Source organism: Phalacrocorax carbo, chromosome 15 (assembly GCF_963921805.1).
Source record: "Phalacrocorax carbo chromosome 15, bPhaCar2.1, whole genome shotgun sequence".
NCBI lineage: Eukaryota > Metazoa > Chordata > Aves > Suliformes > Phalacrocoracidae > Phalacrocorax > Phalacrocorax carbo.
Genome location: NC_087527.1, coordinates 1,316,708 through 1,343,793, shown reverse-complemented (window position 1 = coordinate 1,343,793; position 27,086 = coordinate 1,316,708). Strand labels below are relative to the sequence as shown.

At 48.7% G+C, this 27,086-nt stretch overlaps 2 protein-coding genes and 1 long non-coding RNA gene across 6 annotated transcripts in view; 2 read left to right on the top strand and 1 right to left on the bottom strand.

The window, feature by feature from the left end:
• LIMK2 (LIM domain kinase 2) overlaps positions 1-6,970 on the top strand; it is a 31,550-nt gene extending 24,580 nt beyond the window's left edge. For both annotated transcript variants that reach the window (XM_064466700.1, XM_064466701.1), the window contains 7 exons: positions 297-428; positions 700-756; positions 944-1,009; positions 1,841-2,015; positions 3,369-3,424; positions 5,333-5,490; positions 6,080-6,970. In XM_064466700.1, the coding sequence (XP_064322770.1) occupies positions 297-428; positions 700-756; positions 944-1,009; positions 1,841-2,015; positions 3,369-3,424; positions 5,333-5,490; positions 6,080-6,236 (801 nt within the window). In that variant the 3' untranslated portion in view covers positions 6,237-6,970. The remainder of the gene's footprint in view (positions 1-296; positions 429-699; positions 757-943; positions 1,010-1,840; positions 2,016-3,368; positions 3,425-5,332; positions 5,491-6,079) is intronic.
• A 2,587-nt stretch (positions 6,971-9,557) lies between these two features.
• Positions 9,558-15,678, bottom strand: PIK3IP1 (phosphoinositide-3-kinase interacting protein 1). Of its 2 annotated transcripts, none has more exons than XM_064466702.1 (6): positions 15,487-15,678; positions 15,228-15,344; positions 15,024-15,143; positions 12,803-12,988; positions 12,585-12,663; positions 9,558-10,556 (listed from the first exon to the last, which is right to left on the bottom strand). In XM_064466702.1, exons 1-6 carry the CDS (start codon positions 15,566-15,568, stop codon positions 10,349-10,351), a joined length of 792 nt encoding a protein of 263 aa, XP_064322772.1. In that variant the 5' UTR covers positions 15,569-15,678; the 3' UTR covers positions 9,558-10,348. The 2 variants fall into 2 exon arrangements, with proteins under 2 accessions (XP_064322772.1, XP_064322773.1); XM_064466703.1 differs by having other exon boundaries at positions 15,024-15,140.
• Positions 15,133-19,351, top strand: LOC135315873 (uncharacterized). Of its 2 annotated transcripts, XR_010375353.1 has the most exons (4): positions 15,133-15,648; positions 16,264-16,890; positions 16,981-17,063; positions 19,038-19,351. It is a non-coding gene; the product is annotated as an uncharacterized LOC135315873 (long non-coding RNA). The 2 variants fall into 2 exon arrangements; XR_010375354.1 differs by lacking the exon at positions 15,133-15,648 and having other exon boundaries at positions 15,805-16,890; positions 16,981-17,365.
• Positions 19,352-27,086: the final 7,735 nt, after the last annotated feature.

The window sequence follows — 27,086 nt, the reverse complement described above, 5'->3', positions numbered from 1 at the left end:
CTAACACTGCTATTCTGGCCCTGACGCATGCAGTACAGAATGGATAGCTGCCCTGGAGAGCTCCTGTCTCTTAAAAGTTAGCCACACTCAAGGGTGCTCTCCTTAAAGACTAAGATCGTGTTAATTGCACAGTGTGAAAATGAAGAGGCAACAGTTAATTGACTCCCTTAAGGTTGGGGTTTGAATGTACTCTGTGATCCCTGGAGAGGACATACAGCATTGCTTGTCACCATACAGCAGATCTGTCAGGACTTGTTCCATTCTCTTCCTTGGGGTGAGATGTCTCTGCTTCCCAGGTGAAAGTGATGCGCAGCTTGGATCACCCCAACGTGCTGAAGTTCATTGGTGTACTGTACAAGGACAAGAAGCTGAATCTCCTCACTGAGTACATTGAGGGGGGCACCCTGAAGGACTTCCTCCGCAACGCGGTGAGCATGGAAGCCTGGTAGACCTCTGCTCAATGGGCTTGACTGTGTGCTGTTGGTTGTACCAGCCTTATGGCGCTTCTTGTTAGTCAGCTCCTTTGGAGCTGTGAGGCAAATCTGCTGCTTAGCTGTGGGTGGCCTGAGGCAGGAAGCGCCTTCTTCCTGGGACTCTATCATCTTTCTCTGACTGCTACAAGAGTCCCTGTTGTGGAGGAATTGCTGTCACCAGCTGGCTGGTAAGGTAGTCCCTGACCATTGAGGACTTGTCTTTCAGGACCCATTTCCCTGGCAGCAGAAGGTCAGCTTTGCCAAAGGAATTGCCTCTGGAATGGTGAGTCAGACTGTCCCTTCATCACAGAGCAAACCTCCAGGGTCAGGGTTAGCTTCTTCAGCAGGGTGGTGTATGAGGGGTTTTGAATGCTTCCTGACTACTAGCAGCTCTTGTTGAGGTCTGTAGATGTGAAGGGACGTACTCACATGGGAACCCCTAACACCAAGTTTTCTCCATCTGTTTCCAGGCCTACTTGCACTCCATGTGTATCATTCACAGAGACCTGAATTCACACAATTGCCTAATCAAATTGGTGAGCTACACCCCTGTTCCCCACAGCATGCTGCTCCCCTCCTTGTCGTCTTCCTCCCTTGGTTTTTTCCACATGATGTTCCCGCATTTGTCAGGGTGGAACTGATTTCAGAGGGGCTTTTAGTGCCCTAAACAAGGGAGCTTCATCTTCACAAAGGATTTTGCAGACTGATCTAGCTTTCACTGTTTCTTCACTCTGTTCTCTTACCCCCTTTCCTGTGGTAGTATCTCCTATTAACAGTCATGTTACAAGAGTTAGTACTGCTCAGTTCCTAATCTCAACTATGAAAAGTTCTCTACAGCAGCTTCTGTTCTTTTAACCACTTGATTACTTTTTTTATTGGCACTAGGACTCAGACAACTGCATGAGGGCATGCAGATGTGCGTGGTCTCTCTTTTTGAAATGTTAGGTCACAAGATTTTGTTGTGGCTTCATTCCCTCAAGCCTTGCCCTTGTTCACTTGGCTGGAATATGAGATTAGCATGCAGGCTTCAAACGACCCAGGATGAAAGTCTAGGTTAATTCTTGGCCAGGTAGGATAGGAAAGTCTGAAAGGAAAGGTCCAGGTTTGCCCTGGCAAGTGTAGCCAACTTGATGGGATTGGTGTTAGTGACCACACAGGAAATGAGACAATAAAGAGAGGAAATTATGAGTTGAGATTGTGAATTGGGTGTCTTACACCTGTCTAGACAGCTTGCTACACTCATCTGGCTGCAGGAAACCTTGCTAGTTACCCTTACAGGGTAGTTGATAGTGAACAAGAATTGCAGCCTCTTTGCTCCTGAGAGGAGCTGAGAGGAATCAGTGGCTTGTACCAAATCCCTTGTGTAGGATAAAACGGTGGTGGTGGCTGACTTCGGGCTGTCTCGGCTGATTGTGGAGGAAAGGAAAAAGCCCACTTTGGAGAAGCCATCTGCCAAGAAACGAACCTTACGCAAGAGTGACAGGAAAAAGCGCTACACGGTGGTTGGCAACCCATACTGGATGGCCCCAGAGATGCTAAATGGTAAGGTGCTGATACCGGCCTGCAGGTGAGGAGAAAGCCTGCGGTGAGGTGTAGGGATGATAGGATTACTGAGAGCTTCTGGCCCCTACTAACAATCAGACCTATGGTTTTAGACCTGCTGGTACACAAGCTTGCTTATACACACAGGTACCCTAGCTGCACTCCTCTTGCAGCACCTGACCTGATTAGCCTTTGCACCAGCTGAGGCAATGTTTCTGGCTTGACAGCAGCATTCTTCAGGAGGACAACAGACCTAAACTTGCAATGGTCCAGATAACAGGGAAGGCAAAAGAGGCCTGAAATAAGACTGAAACTGAGATCAATTTCTGTTATAGCTTCATGCTTTGGAACTGCCCCTTGAGACAGGGAATCATTAAACTCCAGGATGAGGCTTATGTGTGCTGTTGCATAGATCCAGGGAGAAGTCATCTGCTGCCAGATTTGCTGAAGTCTCTGGATTGGGGTGGGAGTTTTCCAAGTGCAGGGAAATCTGGGTTTTGGCATGCAGCTCCCAGTTGCATTAAGGATAAACTATATCCCTTAGGGGAAAAACTGCCCCTGCAGAATTTGAGGTAAGTGTGAAATACTATGGATACAGTTTGCTCCTAATGAGCAGGTCAGTCAGACCAGGCTGGGCAGTTTGGCTGGCTGAAATCAATATTGCCCAACAATGTCTGCCAGGGATTGGAGGACTGGGCTCCTCTCCCCAGACTCAATTCTTCTCCGTATTGCTTTTTTGCGTGCTGTTCTGTTTTCCTTCTCTCAAGGCTTACAGGCCCTCCTGGAGTCTCAGGCTGCTTCTCAGAGCCTCTCTCAGACCTGCCATTTGTCAAGAGAACAGCAAGAGTGTAGTCTGACATCACCTCTCAAAGCAAGGCTGTTTAGCAGATACTGGCTTGGGAGGGGAGTGTCTGTGAGCAGAGAATGGCATGCTGGAGCCAGTCTGCTTTCCCAGATTCAAAGTGCTGCAAGTGTGTAGTTTATTATCTCTGTGGTCCCTGAAGCAGGGACTGGGCACTCGCTGGCTGCTGGGGTGGCTGAACACTGACTTAGTGCACTGTAGAGAGGTGCTAGAACAGCAGTCAATGGAAATGGGCAGAAGCCTTCCATAGTTATCATCTGACACACAAGGCTTCCCTGTGTTGTCCTGTAATTCCGCAATAGAGTAAAGAAGCAGGGTTAAGATGTGATGGCAGTATATAGGAAGATGTAGCTGGTATACGTGTCTTGGGGATTTAAGCCTTACCTTGTCTCCTATTTTAGGCTCTTCCACAGAACAGGCTTAGTTAAGCTTTGGACTGGCAGCTCCTGGAGCTGTCACTCGCAGAGCTGAATGTCTTATGTTTCCTGCAGGACAGAGCTACGATGAGACAGTGGACATCTTTTCATTTGGGATTGTCCTCTGTGAGGTAAGACCAGGATGTTTCATCTTTATAAACTTTAATGGACTTTGCCTTCCCTGCCATCTCCTTGCACACATTGTATCAGACAGTTCTGTTTGTCCGAGTGTGCAATCTGTGACCTAACAGCACAGGGAATTAGGCTGGGAGTACAAGCTTACCCTGCCCCTGTTCCCTCAAGGAAAGTAACTGTCTTGTAACTTGTTGGTCCCAGAGAGAGTTTCTTCCTGGACTGAAAGAAATACAGAGGTTCCTCCTGGACTGAGAGAAGCTGTAAAAATGTCCATCAAGTTCTCATTGAGCCCTGGTATCCATTTGAAAGCAGACATATTCCTTAAAACTATGATACTTGTTTCTTCTTCTGCTGCCTCATTAAAAGAACAGTCAGCTGCGTAATCTCCGCAAATTCAGGGCCTCCACTGTGGATGTCACTTCGCTTCAGAGAAGGGGAAACTGAAACCTTTTTGCAGGTCGATCAATGAAGCTTGCACCCTGCAGTCTGTTGGCTTAGTTTATCTCTGAGCCAAAGAACAGTCTTACTGTTATATCAGGCTTTCTGTCTACAGAGCAAAGAACAGCACTCAAAAGCTGCAAGGTGTTTTCAGTTTAAAAGGCGTGTAAGACAGTGGAAATACAAATGAAAGGTGGGGTATTATGTGTACAGATAATACAGCTGTTACAGGAAAGGCAGGGGAGACCAGCAGTTTCATCCTCAGTGTTTGGGTGAAGGGCACAAAGAAGATATCTGTGCATAAATCTTTGTGGCTTCATCTGGAGCTCTGTTTACACTGGGGCCTCCTCTCAGAGAATGTTGTGTTTGTGAGTTGTAGATTTAGGAACTTGAAAAATCTGTATGCGGGATTAAAACAGTTGTTTCATCTAGAAAAAAAGACAAATAAAGGGGCAGTAGCATATGAACATTTTCCTTGCCACCAAAATAAGGATGCTAAAAAAAGAAGTTACACCCTCAAAAACAGATAAGGAAATTACCCTGCCAAAATACATAATGGGCGTTCCACTGTCTAGTTACAGGATGTGGTTGTCCTGCTGAGTTATTGGCATAGAACAGCCTGGGCAGTTATATATAACACCCTTTTTGTGATACCCGATAGGCTATAAACTCTTCCCCATGTGAGAGTTTGTCTTGACATTGACCTTGGCTGAGTCCAGATCGCCCCACAGCCCTCTGCTGTGTGTTCCCTCTTACCACGCTTCGAGTCCCCCAGTGCTAGAGGTGGTGAGCGCTGGGACTGCTGAGTGCTGGGGCAGGGCTTCTCTCTGTTCCGCCCGGCCCTTTCCTCTACCGCCTCTCTCTTGCAACCTCCTGGGCATTTGGTTGTTCTTCTCCCTACCTTCTGGCTGTGGGTGGGGTTGAATCTGCCAGTAACAGAGCAACTCAGAGTACTGGTGGTGCTGTTGACTTCACAGTGTCATTTAGGACAGGCTCCGTAGGCCAAGGAGCTTTGCTGGTGGTGTGGTAAGATTGTGCAAGAGGGGAGAGATGGGATGGTGATGCAGGTTGTGTTGATTACCTGCAATCAGGAGGGGCTGCATCATCCCCAGCAGCATACAGCACAGTAGCTGATCCAGCAGCAAGACTCTGTTGAGATCTCTGGGGGTGCACATAATCCTGTATCTTCTATCAGAGAAACCCTGGGGAAAAAGAGAAGGCATCTGGGCCTTCACAACAGTGGCCACATCACCCGGTCTTGAAAAAGTTTCATGTGAAGTCTGTCTGTGTGCAGTGCCTTGCTCATTCCCATGTGCAGCTAGCCCCGCCGGAAAGGAGGAACAGCGTTTCTGCTCTTTCACTTGCACCCTAATACTTCGAAGGCGCCTCTGCCGATGCTGTAGTTCCCTATTTGTTAACACTCTGGAACTTTGCTGTACTTAAGCACTCCTCTAATTTTTCCCTAGATCATAGGCCAGGTTTATGCTGACCCGGACTGTCTCCCACGCACACTGGATTTTGGCCTTAATGTCAAGCTGTTCTGGGAGAAGTTTGTTCCTGCTGACTGTCCTCCAGCCTTTTTCCCTCTGGCTGCCATTTGCTGCAGACTGGAACCAGAGAGCAGGTAGGTTTGGGCTCTGGAGGACTCCTCTTTGTAAGCCTGAAGAACGTGTCTGTATCCCTTTGGTGGAAGGATTGCTCTGCACAGAGGGTGGAAGTGGGCTGTATTCCAACCTTCTGTGGGAATGCTCAAAGGCTTCCACACAGGGAGAGAGAGGAAAGAGAGAGGAAAGACTCAGCGTGGGAGAGAGACTGCTGTATATGGTAGAGGTCTCTGGAAAACCTTCCAAGGCAGAGAGGGTAAAGGAGGAGCGATTGTTCAGGGTCTCTCATGTACAAAAAAGTAGGGGCAGACCTTGACAGCAGCTCTGAAAGGTGAATACTTCATTTAATTTCAGTGGTGAAACCTGTAGCTTCAAACCAGTGTTGATCCCAAGTAGGTTCCAAAAAAGCAGGACCTCCCTGGTCATTGGCCGTAAAAATGGGTTGCCCAGACAGGTGGGATCTTGGCAACCTCAGAAGCTGAGGTGGGGTGGGGATCATGTCCATGCTCTGTGCACAGGCCAGCAGCCTGGACGGACAACCAGCTCCGCCTTTCCAGATGCTGTTCTGCTTCCTCTTTCCCACTCATGTTTCTTTACTGCTGCTTCTAGGCCCCCTTTTTCCAAGCTGGAAGATTCCTTTGAAGCTCTCTCTCTTTACCTGGGAGAACTTGCCATCCCCCTCCCGTCCGAGCTGGAGGAGCTGGACCACAATGTGAGCGTGCAGTATGGACTGAACCGTGACAAGCTACCTGAAGACACAACCTAGTCCGCTCATCCTGCTGCCTGCACCACTTCCACTGGAGTTGAGATGAGTGACAGGGAGGGAGATGCACTTCAGCCACTTCCAGGGCATTAATGGGGCACCACGCAGTGCGTTTGCTGCATTGCCTCTCTCTCCCCACCCAGCACCCCTCCTCATGGACATCCTGATTCACTGTGGATTTCTGGCATGTTTCAGAAGCAAAAAGGGCTGTTTCCTGCCAACTGCACCTAGGAAAGCTGCTCAACACTATTTTTCTGGCTTGAGAAATGTTTTCTCTGGCCTTTTCAGGCTTCTTTACTGTGGTGCCTTAGAACTTGGCTGCAAGCTGTGAAGCCACCCTGGCCTGTCTGCCAGGGAGGAAATTGCTATAGGAGACTCCTGGGCAAGGACCAGCACTTCTGGAACTGCTTCTCCCACTGACTCAGAATGCTGGGGAGATAGGACATCTGGCAAAGGGCCCCACCGGGACAGCATGTGCATGTATGTTTGTGCATGTTTTCCAGAACAACCCACTGAGATTTTGGCCACCAGTGTCCATCAGGGGAGGGAGTGAAAAGCCCCAGGAATTGGGTAGGTCTCCTAAAATATCTTGTCTGTGGGGAAGTGTGTATGAATTTTTATTTTTGGTTTGGTTTTGTGGGTTTTTTTCCTCCTCTGTCTCCGAATACCTCCAAAAGCCTGCCTAGAAACACTAAGACTGTGCTCTGCTTGCCCCTCCTAATGGTGAAGGCAGGCAGCAGTGAGCCACTTGAGCATCTTCAGACCCTGAGCCTGCACAGTGAGTTTGCCTGCCCAAGAACCCTAACCTAGGTGCAAGTATTTGAACCTGAATGTGTAGAACTGCACTAGACACTGGTTGCGGACAGCCCTGGAGTGCTGAAGCTGCTTGAGCTCCTGGCCTGCGGATGTGAGGTCACAGAAGGTGCTTTTCAGAAAGCCAGAGGTCCGGAGTGGCTCAGCCTTTGTGTGTGGACAATGGCAAAGGGCGACATGCCCAAGGTTACTTAAAGGATGGACTTGACATGAACAGAAAAATGCTGGAGAATGTCCTGTCCTCCCAGGAGTGGCAGCTGGAGAACTAATAATTCAGTTGCCATTACCTCATCCTTTCCTGCAGGCTGTGCAAGTTGCTCCCTTTGAAGGTCCTTCTTGCAGCTGCTGCTGCAGCACCTGAGCTGATTCTCCAAGCAGAAACTTTCCTCAGGGTCATTCCCTGCTTTTGGGGAGAAAAAAGGGCTTGGGGTCCTTGGGAGGTGGGTAGGGGTCCATTTTCTTCTGGCACTTCTCTTCTTCCTCCCTCGGTGGGAGAAGGAAGCAAGCTACTGCTCCAGTAGCTCCTGTGGTTGGCAGAACTGAACAAAAAGCTGGCTCGAGTCCTGTTCTTAAGTTTCACAAACACCTTGGTTTAACTGGATTTTTAGTGTGCTCCTTCCCCACCCCGCCCCAAGTATTGAATGGGTGTTAGTCTTTGCTGTTACTTTGATTTCTTCCCCCTGCCCATGAGTTTAAAGTATTACGTAAAATACCATGGGACCAGCCATCACCTGACAAGGGGGGGGAGGGGGTGGGACAGACAGTGTTCTTAGTCTGTGTAGTGGTGTTTTAGAAACACTGGGGGGTCTCCCTGTGCTGTGACGCAGTGGAGGAGCCTCTCTAAACTGGATCCAGTGGGTTCAGGACTGTTAACAGGATTTTCCCTTTCTTTCCCCCTCGCAGGCTCGTTTGTGAGGGGACCCTGAAAGGGCAAGTCCTGGGGGATGTGTGGGTGGGGTTTATGAACTGTGATTTGCACAGCTCCATGTTCTAACTAAATTAAAAGGCAGTAACTGTATGCTATGAAAATAAGATTTTGTTGTCTCTGTTACATAAAGCAGGAAGCAGTAACGGTCCTGTGTTTCTGTGGTCACAAAAGGGCTACATCAAAACTGCACAGGTCTGGAATCAGTCAGAACTCCCTTTCTTGAGCCAAAGGGCTCTGCCACCTTTACAGAAGTACAGCGATGCAGTGCAAGTCCTCTATAGTGCTATTTACCTGGAGTGATGGAAAGGGAAGAAGGTGTCAAGTGGTGTTGGTTGGTGGTTGTTGGGGTTTTTTTTTAAGGGTGGAGAGGAGTCAGCAGAACATGGAGTATCGCTCCATTTTTTTCCTTTTCTGAGCCAGGGATAAAAATACACCCGGTTCTTGGAAACCTCTTATTCTGAACTATGTAGTTCAAGGGGCATTTATTAAGGCAACAACTGAACAAACATGCTCGCTATGTCAGCATGTCCTGTAACCTGCTGTGCTCTGCCTCCACCACGCTTTCCAAAGCAGACCTGACCTGTGTCAGTGCAGGAAGGGGCTGTAAGAGAGTGCCTTTCCACGGGCCAGCCTGCTTAGTCAGCACAGCTCACACACCCACCGCTGCTTTTCAGAAAGAGTGTCCTAGTCCAAGACTAGCGGCTGGCAGCAAGGAGACAAGCTCTATGCCCCTTGTCAGTGCTGCTGCTTGTAGGGATTTACCTTTGGGCCTGGCAAACTGAAGTGGCATCTTCCCTTCTCATTTCAAACTCTGCAACAAGCAAAAGGGTGCTGCTCTGACAGGAGGAATGTGCAGATGAGCCACAGTCCACACAGGTTTACAGAGGTTGGTTTTTCAGTTTTGGTGGTTTTTTTTTTTTTATGCTTTAATACAAGGTAGCACAACCTGCACCTTCTCATAATGAGGTATTTAAAACATTTTACAAATAAATGGTATTCCAAGGCATTTAAAAATAAAACATTTCCCTTTTCTGAATCAACCATTAACACTAAAACCCCTGCTGCCAAGTGCTGCTCCCCCTCAGGCCCACAGCTATAAAGCAGATGGCTAGAAAACTTACTTGAATGGCTTGAATCCCCTGAGGTGGGGATGGATGGTTCCCTGAACTGGCCTTGCCTTGGTGCCATTTGGGAGCCACTGCAGCAATCGTCCCTTCCAAACCCCCTGAAATGCTAATAGAAGTTGTTAAAAAAAAAAAAAACAAAACACCTCTAATAGGGCCAGGCTCTGTAAGCAAGTAGACTGGCTGCACAAGCAGAGTGTGTGTGAAGGAGGCTGGGCCAGGAGCCACGCTGTGACTTTGGGATCGTGCAAGAGCAGCTGCCCTGTCCTGCCCCGGCACAAGAGCTGCTGTATCGCGGCTGGGGTGATCTCTGCAGCTGGCCTGGCCGCTCTGGCCAGAGCTGGCTCTGTAGCAAGCCAAGGGGCATTCGGCGAGGATGTTGCCTATCCTCAGTGGTCAATCTGCTGTAGGTAACAGTTTGTTACCTACAAACTGCTGAAGGGCAGTTTGTTTTCTTCACTCCGCGACTATCTACTGCTAGCCTTTGGTCTCCTGATCTGTGTAAGTGAGCAGGAGGCGCAGACCACCTGGACACCTACAGCTGTGGCTGCGCGTGTAGCACCACAGCGGGATGGAGATGTGGCCTCAGACCTGGAAGACCTGGATTTGTCAAGAGCTTGAGAAGAGCTTTTACAGCTCGACACTGGGGCTAAGTATACTGCTCCTGGCCAAAGCCATCCTTCAAATAAACTTGTCCTTGGGGAAAAAAAACAAACCACACTGATCCAGTAGCAGGATTCTGGACAGTGTCTCCAGCTCTCAGCCATTAAAGCGAAAAGGCAGGAACTATAATCAGAGTGTAATTATCTAGCTAAGTCTGACGTGAAGCTCCCCTCAGTCCCTGCAGTACTGCTCCCTCCTGGGGTTCCAGGCTGAAACTTAAGTAACAGTGCACACCGTTAAATAGGAAAGGAACAGAAAAAGAGGAAGCCAAGACCACACTCCAGGCTATGGGATCGGTGGCCAGTCTTGAGCCTGGCCCATCATCCCCCCCAGCTCCTCAGCGTGCCATGGAGATAGGTGGGAGGAAGCAGCAGGGTCCACCACACCAGTCCCTAGCTGGTCATGCACCAAAGGGTGTCCCTCAAACAGAGCACGATGACTAGCCCATCGCTCTGTCCCCCTGCATCACCTTCATCTGGCTTCCATCAAAAAAGAAAACAGAACAGAAATGAACACACGCAGCCCCCTGCACTCACAGTGGGAAGCTGGAGGCTTTGCTCAGCCTGCGCCGCTCCTGCCCGAGCTGCTCAGGCTCCAGGCGTACCCGCCTGCCCCATGAGCGGGCCACTGCCGTCGTGCGTGTCCTCCACAGGTGTCTGGTTGGTGTGCACCACGATTGTGTTCTCATCTACAAGTTCACAGGCAGGATTGGTGAACGCTGAGAGTGGCAGTGTGATGCGCTGCATTTCACGCTCATAGACTTTCTGTTCATGCTTTTCTTTCAGGTCTTTTCCCCTGGATTAAAAAAAAAATAAAAACCACGAAATATATATGGGCATGGGGGGGTGAGTGGCACTGCTTGGAGGCAGAATCTCAGTAAAGGTGATATAGCAGAAAAAAGGGACTTTGCTCTTTAAGAAACAGATGGTTTTGCTGCATACAAAGGGCCAGAAACACTCCCTACTGTAAGCAGAGGACCCCACGTGAGCATCTTTAAAAACATGCAGTCAAGCGAAGTCTGGCCCTCCCTCATAAACTGGCTTATTCACTCCAGCTAAATGGGGACTGTAAAGCCAGGCTTCTCTTTCAAACCATGGAGCTGCCAAATGGTTCCACATGGTCCCACAGCACTGCCTGGTGCAGGCCCAGGGGCGCAGCGAGACAGCACAGAGCCTGTGGAAAAGGGCTTCCGCAACGTGCTTCATCCGACGGGAACACCAGCAGTGGTGGCAGGCTATGCCTTTTGTTGCAGCGAACAAACCTGTGCAGCAAACTAAGCTGGTCCTGAAAGTAGTAAAGCTTGCTTCAGAGCTGGCCCTGCCTTCTGCCACTGCAGCTAACAGCTTAATACCACAAGCAGCGCCTCAAACCTACCTCACTCTTCAGCCTGTTGCTAAGGGAGGCGACACCGCTGTGATTTGTGCTGAGGAAGAACTGCCTTGCTTAAAAAATGGATGGCATTAATAGCACAGTGTCTCCAGAAAAGCTGTGTATACCAAAAGCTACTAAACCCGTTAAAGGTTTCTCGCCACACCTAGCCAGACCTGCCAGCTCGCACACGGAACTTTTAGAGAAAGGCAAGAAAAGCGGCAGAGACACGAAGCATGAACTGCAGGTCCTGCTGCGGGTGCTCCAGGACTGAGGAAGCAAAGCTGCGTTTGGGCAAGGCTCGGCATTGCTCTGTTGCTTCTTGTGGAACACAGCGAGGCGTGAGGTGCGACAGCACCCCTCGCACCCCTGGGGCTCACGATCCCAACCGGGCAGAGCTGCTGGGGTTTCCTCTCAGCACATAAGCATTTTGGCTGCTTTTCAAAGCTGCCTACAAGCGTGCAGCGGCGGCTGCCGTTCCTGCCAGCACACGAGACAGCGTTCTCCGAAGTGACACCTCAAATCAGACTCCTCGACAAGCAGCGCTCTGTGTTTTGCCCCTTATGTAACACTGTTTTTTTTTTTTCTCTCGGCATTTATTATAAACACTTACATAAGGACATGTCCTAGCTTGGGAAAGGGCTCCTTCTGCTCGCTGTGTCAGACTGCTGTCAAAGAGCCAAAAAACAGAACAAACCCTCCCAGAGGAGGGAGCCGGGGCCTTCACTTGCTGCAGCAACATCCACTGCTGTTTGCTACTCCTGCCCTGTCCCTTACAACTCAGCTGCTTGCTATTACTGCTAACCTCAAACGCTGCTGAGCTACAGAAACAGTTCTGCCCAACACAGTGAAGTGGCTGAACCAATCACGACTTAAGCATGAATCAAAACTGACCTTAAAGTACGCAGGAGCTTTGGTAAAATGAACTTTGTTTTAAAAAAAAAAAAAGTGCTACTTGATATTCAGCTTCACAGGATACACGAGTGGCAAAGAATTTGCCAATCGTTCTTCTAGAGAAGGCAGGGGAACAGCTGGCCTGCTAGGAGGACCGTTCTCTCTCTGATCACAAAAGAAACTTCCTGTGAGGGCACGTGGGCTCTGCTCTCTCCAGCTCTTACGTAAAATTCAGCTCCCCTGAACGCATCCGAGAAAGCCACATCAAGGCACGTGTGTGCACACACAAAAACAAACAATGAAGAAGACATTTTGAAACTTTAAATGGGACAGAATACCGCACTGATGGGTGAAACAGAGACGAATGGGATTAACTCTTAAACAGTTCTTTCCTCAGTGCAACGAGCGAAGCTCTTGCACAACCTGCCATATGAAAACATATGCTTCCATCTGCCTTTTCATTAGGATCTGGTTGGGTCTGCAGGTGCTCAGATATTCCTGCTCTACACAGGCTGCTTCGTGCATATACCAGCTTTTGGAAAAAGGAGAATAGCCACTGACCTCTTATACATGTATCCCAGGACAATGCCGGCCCCGATAGCAATGATTATCACCATCATGATCAGCCCCAGCACATACCCTATGAAGAGAGAAAGGAAAGAGGCAAAATTAGAGGTAGTAGATCCAGCTATAGCATTGCTTTCAGAGCCTCAAAAAACCCCAAATCCACCCTGCCAGAATTACAGGAATGGATCCCTCACGTGACCCTGGGTTTGTACCTAGTGTCCCTAAGTCCTTCTTTTCTTTGGAGTTCATCTGCACTCTCTGACTGATCCCAATGACAGGCTGCACAGCGGCTGCCTCGCTCCGGGAGGGCAAGGTGTCAGCCGGTTCAAACACCTGGTCAACCTCCTGAGAAGTACTGATTTCTGCTGTAGGGTCCGGGGCTGTGGCAGCTGTTGCATCTGTTGAGAGAAAAAAAAAAAAAAAAAAAAAGAGATGTACAAAAGACAAAGCCTTGATGTTCAAAACAACACGTGCCTTGTGAGTGGGACAGATCTAGACTGGTATCACCAAACTGCCTTCAAAGTACACTGACAAACACTTGTTCCCACTTAAGTTGTTCCAACAAATCCTACCAAGGGAGACAAGAAACAAACTCCTCCCCCCACTTTCCTTTGCCGTGAACCTATTTTAAGAGTGCAAGGCACCGCCACAGCGAGACTGAGCTCCGCAGGAGAACGAAACCCAGGTTCAGGGCACGAGTCCAGGGGATGCACAATGACTTCATTTAGCGTATAGATCGATATGCAGGCTGCAGCTTCAGTCATGCTGAACAGACACGAACAAGACGATGAGAACCTCCACCCTGAATCTCCCAGGAGCCTATTTATCTCTCTTCTGCCTCAATCTTCCTGACGAAGGAAGATTTGATGGAAGGAGACTCCCTAGCTGCTGTGACAACAACCTGGGGACATCCTTCTTACCCGGCCCCTTTTTGCAGCCATATAGCAAACTCCTTTAGCATGATGGACAGACAGGCTAAGTCAGAGCAACACTTGGGCAGCACAGCCACCGACTACTGTAAGTACAGCAAGTTCCTCCTCAGCCAGAGCCCAAACAACGGTGCATAAGGATGGATGCTCATAGCACAGACTCCTTTCCAGCCCTATGGATTTGTTATCAACAGCACTGAAAGATTTTCAAGGTAGCTCCTTCCTTCATGACACAGTTAAAATGGAAGCTGTAGCACAGCAAAAGCTGGCAGTGGAAAGTAGGTATCTGTGACCTGTCCCAAACAATAAACCCCTACTTTCTGGAAATGCTATGCACAATGTGCATCCCCACCTGAAAACTCTCTCCACATGATCTCACCCCACAGCTGGCAGTAACTCTGTGTGGATTGTCTGTCTGCAGCCATTTTGAGTCCTTAGTGGAATGTGAAATGGAAGTACAGAAGGGGAGTCAGAGACAGGAAATCAAGGTCTCCTGCACTGCACAGTGACTCTGCACGGGGTCAGCCAGGGAAGCTGAACCATGGGGACCTGCAGGACAAAACTGCAGTAAGAAAGGTGCCCACTCTGAGACACAAAAATAGCCGAGCCCCTTAAACATGGAAATGGTGTATTGGCTGAAAGGTCAGGTAACTCCCCTGATCCCAAAGCTGCAGGACAGTTTTGGCAGCAGAACATTTGTTTTGCTCTATCTTTAGGGAAAAGCAAGCAAAAAACAAGCAAAGTGAAGAAAAGGGGAGGGTGTATGTGTGGGTGTGGGGGAAGTGTTTCCATGCAAGGACACCAATCCTGAGGGAGAGTGGAGTGCATACATCTTGAGGGGCTCAGAAATAAGTAAGCAGATCAAAAAAACCCAAGTGGTTACTCTGGCCTCAGTCAACACTGCCATCTCCTCTACCTGAAACAGGCTTCAGCTACAGTTCTCTTGACAAACTGCTTCCCACCCTGACCATCCAGGAGGAATCCAGCATTTGGGGTTTTCCGTTTCTTACTGTCCTCCCTTCAGTCCTCATTTTCTCCAAGTTCTTTCCCCCCACCTGTTCCCAAATCCTGGCACTCGTTTAGCAGCAGGACACTTGTTCAGACAGCAGTAACACGCCCCACAGTAATAGCCTGCGAACAGCTCTGCAGTTCCTAGGTGCCCAGACCTCAGCCTTTTTCAACACAGCTACAGACCCTACGGCGAGTGGTGAAACAAGGGGGGGGGGGGCAAGGCTTTGCACGGGCCTTTTCGGGCACTAACGGCAGCGCTCCAGGGGCGGAGCAGGGCACGGCTGGGGGGCAGGTGTGCACACAGGGGCGAGGACCGGAGGGCAGCCCCCGGTACACCCGTTCCCGGCGGAGGGCAGTAGGCGCTGCCGTGGCCCGGGGGGGGGGGGGGGTTCGTGCGCAGAGGGGGGTCACCCCGGCTGCAAAGCCGGCCGGGGCGGGCAGTGCCCCCGGGGAGGGCAGGAGGGGGAGGGCGGCCGCCGGGGGCAGCTCCTACCTGCGCACCGGGCGATGTCGCACGGTCTCCGCTCGGGGACCCCCCCGGCACCTCGGATGTAGCACCAGGGCGCGGCGTCGCCGTCCGGGTTCCTGCAGCTGTTGTGGTCCTCGGCGACTGCTGGGGGGCGCCGGGCCGTCAGCGGGGGCCCGCCGCGGCCCCGGCGCCCCCGAGCCCCCCGAGCCCCGGCTCCCCCGGACCCACCTGCCGGGAGCGCGGCGCCGGGGCCGCTCCGCACCGCCAGCCAGTTGAGGCACGGGGCGCCGCCGGAGGCCACTCGCTGGCTGCCGCGGTAGGACGCGCCGCTGCCGCGGAGGCACTCTGCGGAGAGAGGGACGAGGCCGGGCCATGCGGGCGGGCCGGGCAGCGCCCGCCGCCCCCACACCGGCCTTTGTGCGTGTGTGTGCGTGCGGCCCCGACAAAGCTTTGTTGCCCCCCCCCCCCCCCCCCGCCCCCAGCTCACCCTCGGCGCCCCGGGCGGCCGCCAGCAGCAGCGAGGCCAGCAGCACGGCGCCCAGCGCCCGCCGCGGGCCCCCCCGCACCATCCTGGGCGCGGAGCGGCCGCCGCAGCCCGGCCGAGCAGCTCGGCGCCGCGGCGAGACCTGCCCCGGCTCTGCCCGCCCCGGTAAACACCCGCCGGGCTGCGCTTCCCCCTCCCGCCCCGCAGCCGCCGCCGGGTCCTAACGCTGCCGTCGCCCGCACGCCCCGGGGGGCTGCGGGGAGCCCCGGCACGGCGAGGAAGGGGCGGCCGGCGGGGGGGCAGCCGGGGACCCGCCGCCGCCCTCCCGCCTCCCCGGAGGGTCGCCCGCCCCGGAGCCCCGGGACCGGGCGATGACGGCGGGGGGGGGGGGGGGGGGGGGCGCTTGGCCCCGGAGGGGCCGCGGGGAAACGCGGCCGTAGCGCAGCTCCGCGCCCCCCGGCCCGGCCCCCGCCGCCCCGGGAGGTTCTTGGGCCAGGCGCGGAGGCTCCGGCCGCGGAACGAGGCTTGACCCGCCGACGCCGGCGGGGAAAGCGTTTGCGTTCAGGGACCCACAGCTGCCATCTCCCCTTGAGAGTTACCGCCAAGGACTGAATTCTCCTGCCCCGAGCCTCCCGTGGGTTCCCCTAGCTCTAGGGAGCTCACGGGGAGAGACCGCGGCTGGGGGTACACCTACCAGGGCAGCTCTACCCCTCCACCTTAAAGCTCTACATGCTCCCCATCTGCTAATCGATGGCTTTCCTTTGACTCCCCATGCTCCAGGAGCTGTGCCCGCTTATAGAAAAACGAGGTAAACAGCCTGAAAACGCTCCAGAGCGGTGATACTGCGGGCATCCAGCTGCCACGATAAAGCCTCTGCAGACATTTCAATTGGGTTACAAAGCCACTTCTGCGTCCGAACAGTATTCAGGTACTGCAAGGCCAGTGACTGTACACGAGCATCCGGAGCCATCAGCAATGTTTTTGTTTTACACCAGTGGAAAATAAGCAGCTGAATGCTCGGTCCTGTTCGACCACAAGCTCTCAGAGGTGGCCTGGGCCAAGTGATGGGTCAGTAGCCAAGGCACAGGCCTGCGGCACAACGGAGTTCCTTCTGACCTTGGCGACTCTTGCTTCGCTTCTTTGCGCTTTCCCTTCCTTTCTGTTACAGGAGGTACAATCAAACCTTCCTTCTCAGAAAAGGATAGGGAAGTTCCCTTCTTTCAAAGTACTTCGAAATCACATGGAAAACATTGAACATCTAAAAAGTATTTCTACACCAGGAAGCTGCACATCGCATTCTGAGTTTGATTAATCACTTTTCGGGGCAGTGCTAGCTGGAGCAGCGGTCCTTCCCTTCCACTCCCAGATGTTTCCATCCTGTCGGAGCTCTCTGTCCAGCTGTTACAGGTACTTGAGTCACAAGCAGCCTCGAGGTGCTGATCCAACCCAACTTTTGCCCTTTTTTTACCAGGCCACGCACACTTTACCCCTTGGCAGCCAGGCTGCCTGCCGCATCCAGTCCACAATGGAGCCACAAAAACCCAGATGGACCAGCATGACAGGGGTAATGAGGAAAGCAGGTCAGTTAAGCAGCACTACCACCGAACATGAAACCATAAGCCTTAGCACTTGTGTGCGATTCATGCTTTAGCAGTATGATTTAACACTACAGTAAGTTTCGTTTAATAATGTCAGATTAAAAAAAACCTGCATCCAGGTTGTTAAAAAAAAAAAACAAACAAACCAACTGTGGGTGTCAGTCCTGACTGACATCACCAGCTAAGATGTCTGCTTTATGCCTTGCGCTCATCGTCTTCACAGACACTCAGTTACTGCATTCCTTATGCTCGCCAGTTACTCTGCGAAGGCAAGGCTGACTGAAGTAAGCAAGAATTTTTAATAAGGGCTATTGAATCAAGCCTTCTGTTTGTAATAGCTCTTCGCAGGAGATTTTATGGGACAAATTCCATTCAGTCAGAAACTGCAGGGCTGCACAAGCATCCAGCGGCACAGCCCGTCCAAAAGAGTTTGCAGAGGGCTGCCAACCTGTACAATTAATTTCTTTCTGCTCATTTCATGAGACTAACGCACGCTTCCATGCCATCTTGCACAGAAGGCACCTCCTCCTGCACATGCTGATCCAAGAACTGCAGGCTGGGCAGTGATCTCTGTGGAAACAAATCTCAGACCTTCCCAGCTCCCTCTCCCGTTATGTAACAAGATAAATTTGCACTTCTCATTACACTCAGCCAAGTTCCAGCAAACAATTCGAGTTTCTAGTCCACAGAAGGACAACTGGGATTCTGGGAGAAATGCAACTCCCTTCATATTAGTGCTAAAGATCAAAGCCTTTTCCATGACTGACTTCTAAGCCTGATTTTTTTTTCTCTTTCATCTCTAGCTTTCTCCAGGATGAGGGAAGATTTATGCCTGGCAGTTTCACAGAGTTAAGTTTAATAGGATGCCAGGTGGCAGCTGTCAAAGGCAGGCTCAGTTGCTCTTTCTGCTGTTGGGGAATGGGTTTGCTCTTCTTGCTATACTTTTAGAGATTAAACCTGACATTACTTCCTAGGACTTGATTTTAAAGTAACTACCCATACTCTAAGTAAGCTAATAGCTCTGCAGCTACACCCTCACATGTATAAGTCTGTGGGTATATACACATATGTGTGCTACAACACATCCACAGACACGTCACAGGCGAATACATACACTATTTTGAGGCACAAGGGACATTATGCATCCTTCCTAAACTCAGTGTGAACCAGTTTCGCCTGTGAGCTGGTACCTTTGTGCTGTTTACTTTATACAGGTTCCAGAATGAACAATGTCTGCCTCTTCTTTCTCTCCTTTCCGTCAACTGCGTGTTCTTGTTTGTTCTACTTTTTCACCTGTGGAAAAATTCAAAGTGTAGGGAGAGTTTTTTTGAAGGAGACGACTAGACGGAAGCTAACATAGCACAGCATGCTGTGCAGAGGGAGGCAGCCCCCAGCTGTGTAGCTCTGGAAGGGCTCGGCAATAAGCCACCAAACCCACCCTCCTTCTCTGGCCACAGCCAAGTGTTCAGATCTTCCCGGGCAAAAGTTAATCTAACCTCCTACAAAAGAACTAACATGCTTCATTACTTAATCTTACTAAATAAGATAGGTGGGAGAGCAAGCAAAATCAATTTTCTAATCTAAGTATTCTTTCCTAGCCAAATTGACATGGATTGCTTAAAATGGAAAAAGATTATCATTGCCCTCTTTGTAGCAGGGCATATGTCATGTTCCCCCTAACTTGCCCTTTCTTCTTTCTAGGCAAACCAAAATAACTCTTCCAATTTTTCCTCAAAACTAGTCTTTCTAAACAGTTTTTCATTCCAGTTCACCACTTCTTCAACTTCTCTGCTTCCCTCATAAACTGCTGTCCTGGTTTCAGCTGGGATAGAGTTAATTTTCTTCATAGTAGCCAGTATGGGGCGATGTTTTGGATTTGTGTGAAAACAGTGTTGGTAATGCGAGCTGTTTTAGTTGTCGCTAAGTAGTGCTTACACTGGTCAAGGACTTTTTCAGCTTCCCAGGCTCTGCCGGGTGCACAAGAAGCCATGAGGGGACCCGGACAGGACAGTGACCCCAACTGACCCCAGGGATGTCCCACACCACATGGCGTCATGCTCAGCACACAGAGCTGGGGGAAGAAGGAGGAAGGGGGGGACGTTTGGAGCGATGGCGTTTCCCTTCCCAAGTCACCGTTACGCGTGATGGAGCCCTGCTGCCCTGGGGATGGCTGAGCCACGCCTGCCCGTGGGAAGGGGAGAATGAATTCCTGCTTTTGCTTTCCTTCCATGTGCAGCTTTTTTTACCGATTAAACTGTCTTTATGTCAACCCATGAGTTTTCTTACTCGTACTCTTCTGTTTCTCTGCCCCATCCCACTGGAGGGGAGTGAGCGAGCGGCTGGCTGGGGCTTGGTTGCTGGCTGGGGCTAAACCACGACAGTATACTCTGAGGCCTCATCCACCATGAACAGAATATTAGAGCAATTTGAGCTTAAAGCTTAAAAAAAATTAAGCAACAAATGCTAGTTGTACTATTAAGTACTATTAAGTATTTGCAACTCCAACAAAAGTAGTTTTTTTACTCCTGTGTTGCCTCTCTCTGGGTCATGAAAATAGCTGTGGCTCTCACCTGTAAAAAGCCTTCCATAAGCAATGATGTAAGAGTCAGAAACAAATGTGTTTTATTCCTAACCTAGAAACAGTCTGAAAAGAAAAAACTATCAGGGATGCAACAAAAAGATCAGAAGTTGAGTTTATTAAACTGAACTGAGTATAACCAAAAACCAAGACAGACAGTCACAACAAAGGAGCCAGCGTGGAGCAACACAGATATATCTGACTGCTCCCTTGCATCCCCCTGCTGACATGTTCAAGGAGAGGCTTCCCCTCCCCCTTCAGTGACAGCATGAGCTATTGCTAAGTAAATGCCAGCCACAGCCTCCAAGGACTAACAAGGAAGTCTGCAGAAGCAAAACAACCATATGCGATATTTGAACTGGTTCTGACTGGTTCAGAGAGTTTGCTCTACTAGCTCAAAGTGCCTTCTCAGATGAGCTTTCTGTGTGGGCTGCAATAAAAGGCTGGAGGCCTCAGGAGGGCAATCCGGGTCCTATTGTTTACCAGGGGAGAAGCACTGCAGCTGCACTCTCCTAGCGTTAAGAGATCAGCACTAAATACTCTCAGCGATCACCGCCTTAAGAAATTTCACACCCGAGTCCTCTAACAGCAACACTTCTTTGTCCTGTTTGTCACAAACCGCCCAGTGCCTTTCCACAATTCCCTCCGTGGTTTTGATGGGCCCAACTGCCCACAGGCATTGGTACTCACACTGGTCCGCTGGGGCTGGTGAAATTTGGACACAAGTTGCTCTTGGGGAGATTCCGATTGGACACCAGAGGGAAATTTCTCACGGTGAGGACAGTCACCATTGGAATAATCTCCCCAGGGAAGGGGTTGACTCGGCCATGTTGGACACCTTGAAGAGCCGTCTGGACAGGGTGCTGGGCCATCTTCTTCTAGGCTGGGCTCTGCCCAGAAAGGTTGGGCTAGATGGTCCCTGAGGTCCCTTCCAGCCTGGGGTTCTGTGATTGTGATTCTGTGAAAGGGACCCAGCTTGGATCATGGTCCTTAGCTCCTTCCCCTGCTGGAGCATTCTGGAATCGGTATCTGGATCACAGACACTGCTTTTACCTGCTGTCCAATGGGTGTGTCTCCTAGCAAGATACCATAACACCGTACCAACGTTGTCAGCAGTAAGGTACAGCTATCTGAAGATGTTTCAGCCCCCACTTGCACCATGGTGTGGTTTTCTTTTTTTTCCTACAGCCGCAGGCTGCTATTGACAGAAAACAGAGCATGTGTTTTTAAGGGTGGAGGAAGGGAAGTTATTTTGAAAGATACAGTGTTCTCAAGAGAACACAAAAGTCTGAGTCAAGAACAGAGCCTTACCCTAAATTCTTTTACCGATTTGTTGTTTGATCTTAGGCAAGTTTCTGCCTCAGTTTCCCACGTTAATACTGCTTATGTCACAGAGGCAGAAAGGATTAGATGTCTGCAGAGTGCTTTGAAAGCTTCAGACACGGGATACATACCTTATGAAATGGTATTCAAGGGGAAGGAATCATGAAGAGGGATATGAATGGAAGGTCTTACGATGTTCTCAAGTTCTACATGCGTAGTGCTGACTTAGCTGAAAAGTGCACGTAAGCATTAATGCAGGAAGAAAAATCAGAATGTGTTTGGTTTCTGTTTAAGAGTACCTTCGTAGCTTGCTTGTTTCTTAATTCCCTGTTGTGCACAGCAGTAACTAGCAGAGCTAAGCAGTCAGATAAACCAACATTTATTTTTGTCAGAAAATGTCCATCTGAAAATAATGGCTTATCTGCACATGAGAAACATGAAAAAGGCAGCACCAAAACATCCGGAGACTTGCGTCAAAGGGAATAAACATTTACGTTCTGATATCTGTTCAAATTAACTTCCAGTAAATTGGACGGGACTATTAAATATCCTCCTACCAAACTTTCATTCACTGTGGAAGCCAATTTCAGTGTCAAACAGAAGCGATAGCCCAAAACTCTCCCGTTTAAACGTCAATAATCATAGAATATTATCAAGGTGAGAGTCAGATTCCATGGTGGAAAGCACGAGGTTACAGAGTTGCACTTAAATATGCAAAACTTCCAGTTCCTGCGGAAAACTTACCAGGTCTAAATAGCAGTCACTCGTTGTAAGCAAGCGACCCGTATTCCCTGCCCAGAGAAAGGCAATAAGCTTATAAATTTGTACACGTAAAAAAGCCCCAAACATATGTTTTCTTATCTGTCTAGGGTTTTGGGACTAGGATTGGAGTCATCAACACAACAGTGGAGACACATTTTGTAATGGCTCCTTGTCATTCAGCACCGGAGCAGGGAAGCAGACAGCAAACCTTTCAGCAGAGCTACTACTAGTGTTTCCTAACAAAAGCGCAGGATTCCCGGACATTTACAATGCAGATCTCACCACAGGATTTTATTTTCTTAGCTGACCTGAAAGCAGATAAAACCATTGGCACGTAGGTACTGTGAAAGACCTCTCTCCACAGGTGTTTGCCTGAAGGCTGGGGGAGGAGTTCTTTATTTTGGGAAGTCGCCCTTTCCTGTGTAGAAAGGCGAACCTCTTTATTTTCCCTTTGGGTTGCACCCATGCCATAGGCATGCAGAAAGAGCCTTTTTCATGACTCTCATATATGCACGTGGACTTTTTAACATCTATTTACAAAAGCAAAGACTCTGTTCCTTAAGTATGTTTACAGAATAGGGCAAACCTCTGTTGTTATTTTGGTCCTGATTTGCTGTTCTTTTAGAAAGTTAGGGCTCAAACTGGTAATGCCGCAAGGAGGCAAAAAGACCAGGAAGGGATAAAGGATTAGTAAAGTTTCACCTCACACTTCGCATTTCTCTTTAGAACACGACGGTGTCAAGTCAGAACACAGTGTGTCTGACTGATGACCTCGCACCTCGGGTAGGCCGGCCAGAAGCATTGCAAAAATATATTTATATATCTTGGCTCATTTTTATTTTCACTGCCTAAGTGAAGACAATTTCACTTACACTTGTTATTCCAACCACTTATGCTATAAGAATGTAAGACATTTAATCACACAGCACCATTTTTTAGTCAGAATAAGGCCGTCCTGATACACAATGTGCAACCTGCTCATGACGCTATGGGTTTTCACGTAGAGCTGTGGAGATAAGCAAAGGCAGGAACTCTCTCTGAAAAGAGGAAGATTTTGAGATACGAGAAATACAGGCTGTCTCTCTGCACTCACGGTCTCTGCTCTCCATCTCCGGGAAATGAATGCATGCAGCCTGCACAGTTTAATTCTCTTTTGGTTTATTACTATTTAAAAATCAGTTTTTGTATCCCCTTCTACAGAGGCTTCACCTTCCAACAGAACATACAAAAAAATACACAGAATAGAAAAAAAAAAGATAGGTAGGTAAGTTGCTTTATACAAACAGGTCCCTAAGAACCCAAAAAGGCTAAAACAGGCTCGGTTTCAATAGAAGCAGGCCCATAAATAGGCAAGAGACTTCATTCAAGTAGGGAAAGAGTCATCCATCCTCACCTAAGATCCTTTCTTGCTCACACCGAAGCCAATGGGAGGATTCCCAACACCTTCAGTAGAAGCAGGATTGGGATTCATCAGAGCCAATGGCAAACTTTTCTGCTCCTTCCCTTCCAAGGCACTGTCTCTTCCATATGGCGTGCAGCCAGGGAAAAACGCCAGTTCTCCTGGCTCATCCCACACTCGTGTTTCAGTTGTTCACTCTACAGGACATCTGAGAACAGCTTTTTATTTTCTCTCTTACACTGTGTATTTGCACTAATTGCAGCAACCTTTCAGATTACAACAGTACTGAAGAGAAATTCTGAGCCCAAGAGCAAGGCTTGGTTGATCATTTACGAGCCAGCAGTCAGTCTGACAACTTTGCAGAGGGCACGTAAAAATTGCCTGGAGAAGGCACCAGTTTGTAGACACAGCAGCCATTAGCAAGCATGAGACTGATTTATTATCAGAGCACTTACCCAAGCTCACTATGTGATGCAGGAAGCTCAAGAGCATTTATGGCTGCCGGTGGCTGTACGGAGTGACCCCACGGTCCGCGTGGAACCCAGGAGCTGGGAGGGAGTCACTGGAATGTCAGTGAGACCCCAGTTACCTCCTTCCTTCAGCACATCTCAGCTCAGAGCACTTCCAGGCCTCCAAAACTGCATTACAAGTAGAGAGGCCACCCAGGAAAAGCTTAATTTACATAAACCCTGAGAGTAGACCAATAGTGCCGGCCAGTCTTTAAATGAATTTAAATATTTCACCTTTCAGGAAAAACATGGCCAAGTGTTTAACTTTGCATTACACCTGAAGTCAGCGAGGCCAAACGTTTGCGGCAGAATCCGGCAACACAATTGTGCAGCAGTTTGGTACGTCAATCAAACCTTGAAACGTTCTTACCCAAGGGTTATCATCTCATTTTATAGATGGGAACAAAACACAGGAAGAGGCTAGAGACGACAAAAGGTGTGTTAATTCTTTACAACCAACCAGTCATTATTCACTACCACAGAGCGAACAACTGTGGTTTTTTACTAACATGCTTCAACCAATCCAGCCATCACCACAACCCCTTACAGCCACGGTTCCTGCTCCTGTTCTGCACCACTTCGCAGTGACATCACATAACCATTCTTAAGTTCTTTTTTTTTGTTTGTTTCTTTTTAGCCAAATAGTTCTCTGGTTTGTTTTATAGCTAACAGTTATTTGCAGAGCTGTGTACACCCGAGTAGGTACCACGCTGTCGCAGGAACGTGCGGAGGGTGAAGGTGTCAGGGGAGCAGGAGCAGGCAGGAAGGCATGCCCATGTTGCTGCTGCGGACTGCAACAGTAAACGTGGCCTCAGGCTGCAGCCCCGGTGGGTCTGGGCTCAGCGCTCCAGCCCTCCTACAGGGACAGGGAGCAGCAGATTGGGCCGAAAGCCAATTCTGTTCCCAAAGGCTCATTCACAACAGCTGAAGGATCTTGTTTTGAAAAGGATGTTCAGGATGAAAACCGTGAGCCTCTCAGGGGACGTGGGAATCTTCCAGAATATGTTTTCCCTTCTAAGTTTTCCTATTGGGTTGCTCATTTGTTTTGCCTTTCGGTGTGGAACTGAGAGCATAAGCTCAGAGATTCACTGTGAGCTTATGTTCTATTCAACTAAAACTCAGGTACTGTGCCCAGGCAAAAGGTGAATGGTACAAAGCTGGCTTAATTTACATTAAAATATTCATAATGGTATTCATAAGATATATTCCTAATGCTGGAAAAGCCAATACATTCCATGATTTTGTTTGGCACTTGCTCTCAGAGTTTCTGCCATGCTGAACAATTGAAAATACCTGATTATTTCTGTGGGTGATAAAAGCCTTTCCTGTTTCATTACTTAAAATTTTGGTAGCTGTTTTTTTACTTTGTCCATTTCTCTCTCATGAAACCCAAAGAGAGCTCTTGCTCTCCATTCATTCTTCCAACACTGAAGTCTGGAGTTCCTTTGAAGTTTACTTTGGCATCTACTTCCTCAAGCAAGCACCTTAAAAAAAAATTAAAGCTGAAAGTGGTACCCCACTCCAGACTCAAGACATAAATTCAGATATTGATTTCTAGGAACAAAGATTTAGTGAAAAAACAAGACACTAAAGTTACAACAGAGCCTACAAAATCTAGGTTAGCTTTCATACTATCAATTCAATTAGTTGAGTTAGACAGACATTCAGTTACACAGCTCTTCTATTCAAGTCATTCCTTACTGCTGACAGCAGTTGAGGGAGGAACAATAATTTCAGGGAATATGTGGGGAGAAAAACAAATATTCCCTAAGTCACTGGCACTCAAACAGGTCTAAAATCGTGACTGGGCATTTGCAATTATTCAAAAGATTGGTAGGAAGACCAACTCCACACCATCTTAAAGTTCTAGGCTTTAAAAAACAAACAAAATGATCATCCCCCCCCACCATATAATACTTTGCCCTACTATAGTTAAGGCACTGGATTGAGAGAAGGAAAATCTGTGTTCAATTTCTGGTTCTGCTATCAATTTCCCACGTCATCACGGGCAAATCACTTAAGATTGAGAGCTCACACACACCACATTACCACGCATCAGGTGAGCCACACTTGTAAGTCTGTTTGCACACGTCTAGCACATGACAAATGCAAGGTAATGTCACTTAACTCAGTATGGAATAAATTCACATTAAATCGCTTTACCTTGCATTTGTGGTGGATTAACAGTACATAAAGATAAATTATTTCAGGCAACAAAAGAAGCCTGATGATAAGTCTGTGCCCCTATATTCAACACAACACTTAAGGATACATGCAAGCGGGTTTTAGACCTTCATCTTTATTTCACTCATCACCTATAAGCATCTATTCCTTTCTTGTCTATCTTTAATGTTTAGATTATAAATGGTTGAAGATGTTTTCATCATACGTAATATACAAGGGTCTGAGCCTCAGTTGAGGGGTTTAAGGACTCCCTATAATACAAAGAAATGCTACAACTCTGATTATAAAAATTTGTATGAACTGAAGTTTCCTTCTTGGCAGAGAAGTGTGCTGACTCCAACATTGCATTGCAGTCCCACCAAAGAAGATGACAAGGAAAGGAGGGCTGGCCCATTCATCTACACGCTGATACACTGGTTAAAAATGTAACAGAAACAAATTACGTGAGGTTGCAGCTCAGGGCATGCTAATGATTTCCCTTTGAACCCTGAACCTAACGAGGCTGAGTTTTCTGTTTGGATCTGTCTTCTGCTCTATGAGAAGCAGACGCTTCCCGAAGTACAGAACATAAAGAATCTGCATGTAGATTAAATTACTAGCCAGAATGGAATATGCCCCCAAAGAAGCAAAAAAGCTCTGAAAACACCACTGCTAAAGATCTGCCCAACCTACTGCTGGTGTTAGTCTGCACCCACCTTGTGTTGGTGCAAATCCCTCCCATTTACACTAGGATGATCCAGAACTGTCATTTCAGGATTGTTAGCTTCCTGCCTCATTGTTTTCCTGTCCACTAGACTGAGAAGTAAGTAGCTTTCATTCAATGTATTCATGACAACTTAGTAAGCATTTTCTTTGACAAGCAAAATGCACAGTTAGTGTTTTAGAAGGCTTCCTTTTTAGTTCAAGGCTTTTCATTTGTTTCATCAGGTCAGATTCTGTAGCGTTCAAAATTAAATTCTGATACACATGACCAAAATTCAACCCACTAGTAACACTAAAGTCAGTGGAGCTAAATGTAGCATGAAAATGTCATATATTCTGGACTTGGCTTTTGGAGTTGGATTTTACGACTAGTGCACTCTCTTTGAGTGCATATAGGAACCTCTGGAACACAAACTTCTCAGGTCTTTAAGAATACCGCCTCAATTCAACAGAAATTTTCCTGGTGACTTAGATACTACTAGTAAATCAGAGTGACTGCAGTTGCATTTGCTAATCCCAATAAATTGTCATGCTGACTGGAAAGCCTG

Coding starts and splice junctions, on each gene's coding strand:
- PIK3IP1 (XM_064466702.1), bottom strand. CDS start 15,568: ATGGTGCGGGGGGGCCCGCGGCGGGCGCTGGGCGCCGTGCTGCTGGCC. Junction 15,345..15,486: donor GGCCGCCCGGGGCGCCGAGG/GTGAGCTGGGGG, acceptor CTCTCTCCGCAG/AGTGCCTCCGCGGCAGCGGC. Junction 12,664..12,802: donor GAAGGACTTAGGGACACTAG/GTACAAACCCAG, acceptor CTCTCTTCATAG/GGTATGTGCTGGGGCTGATC.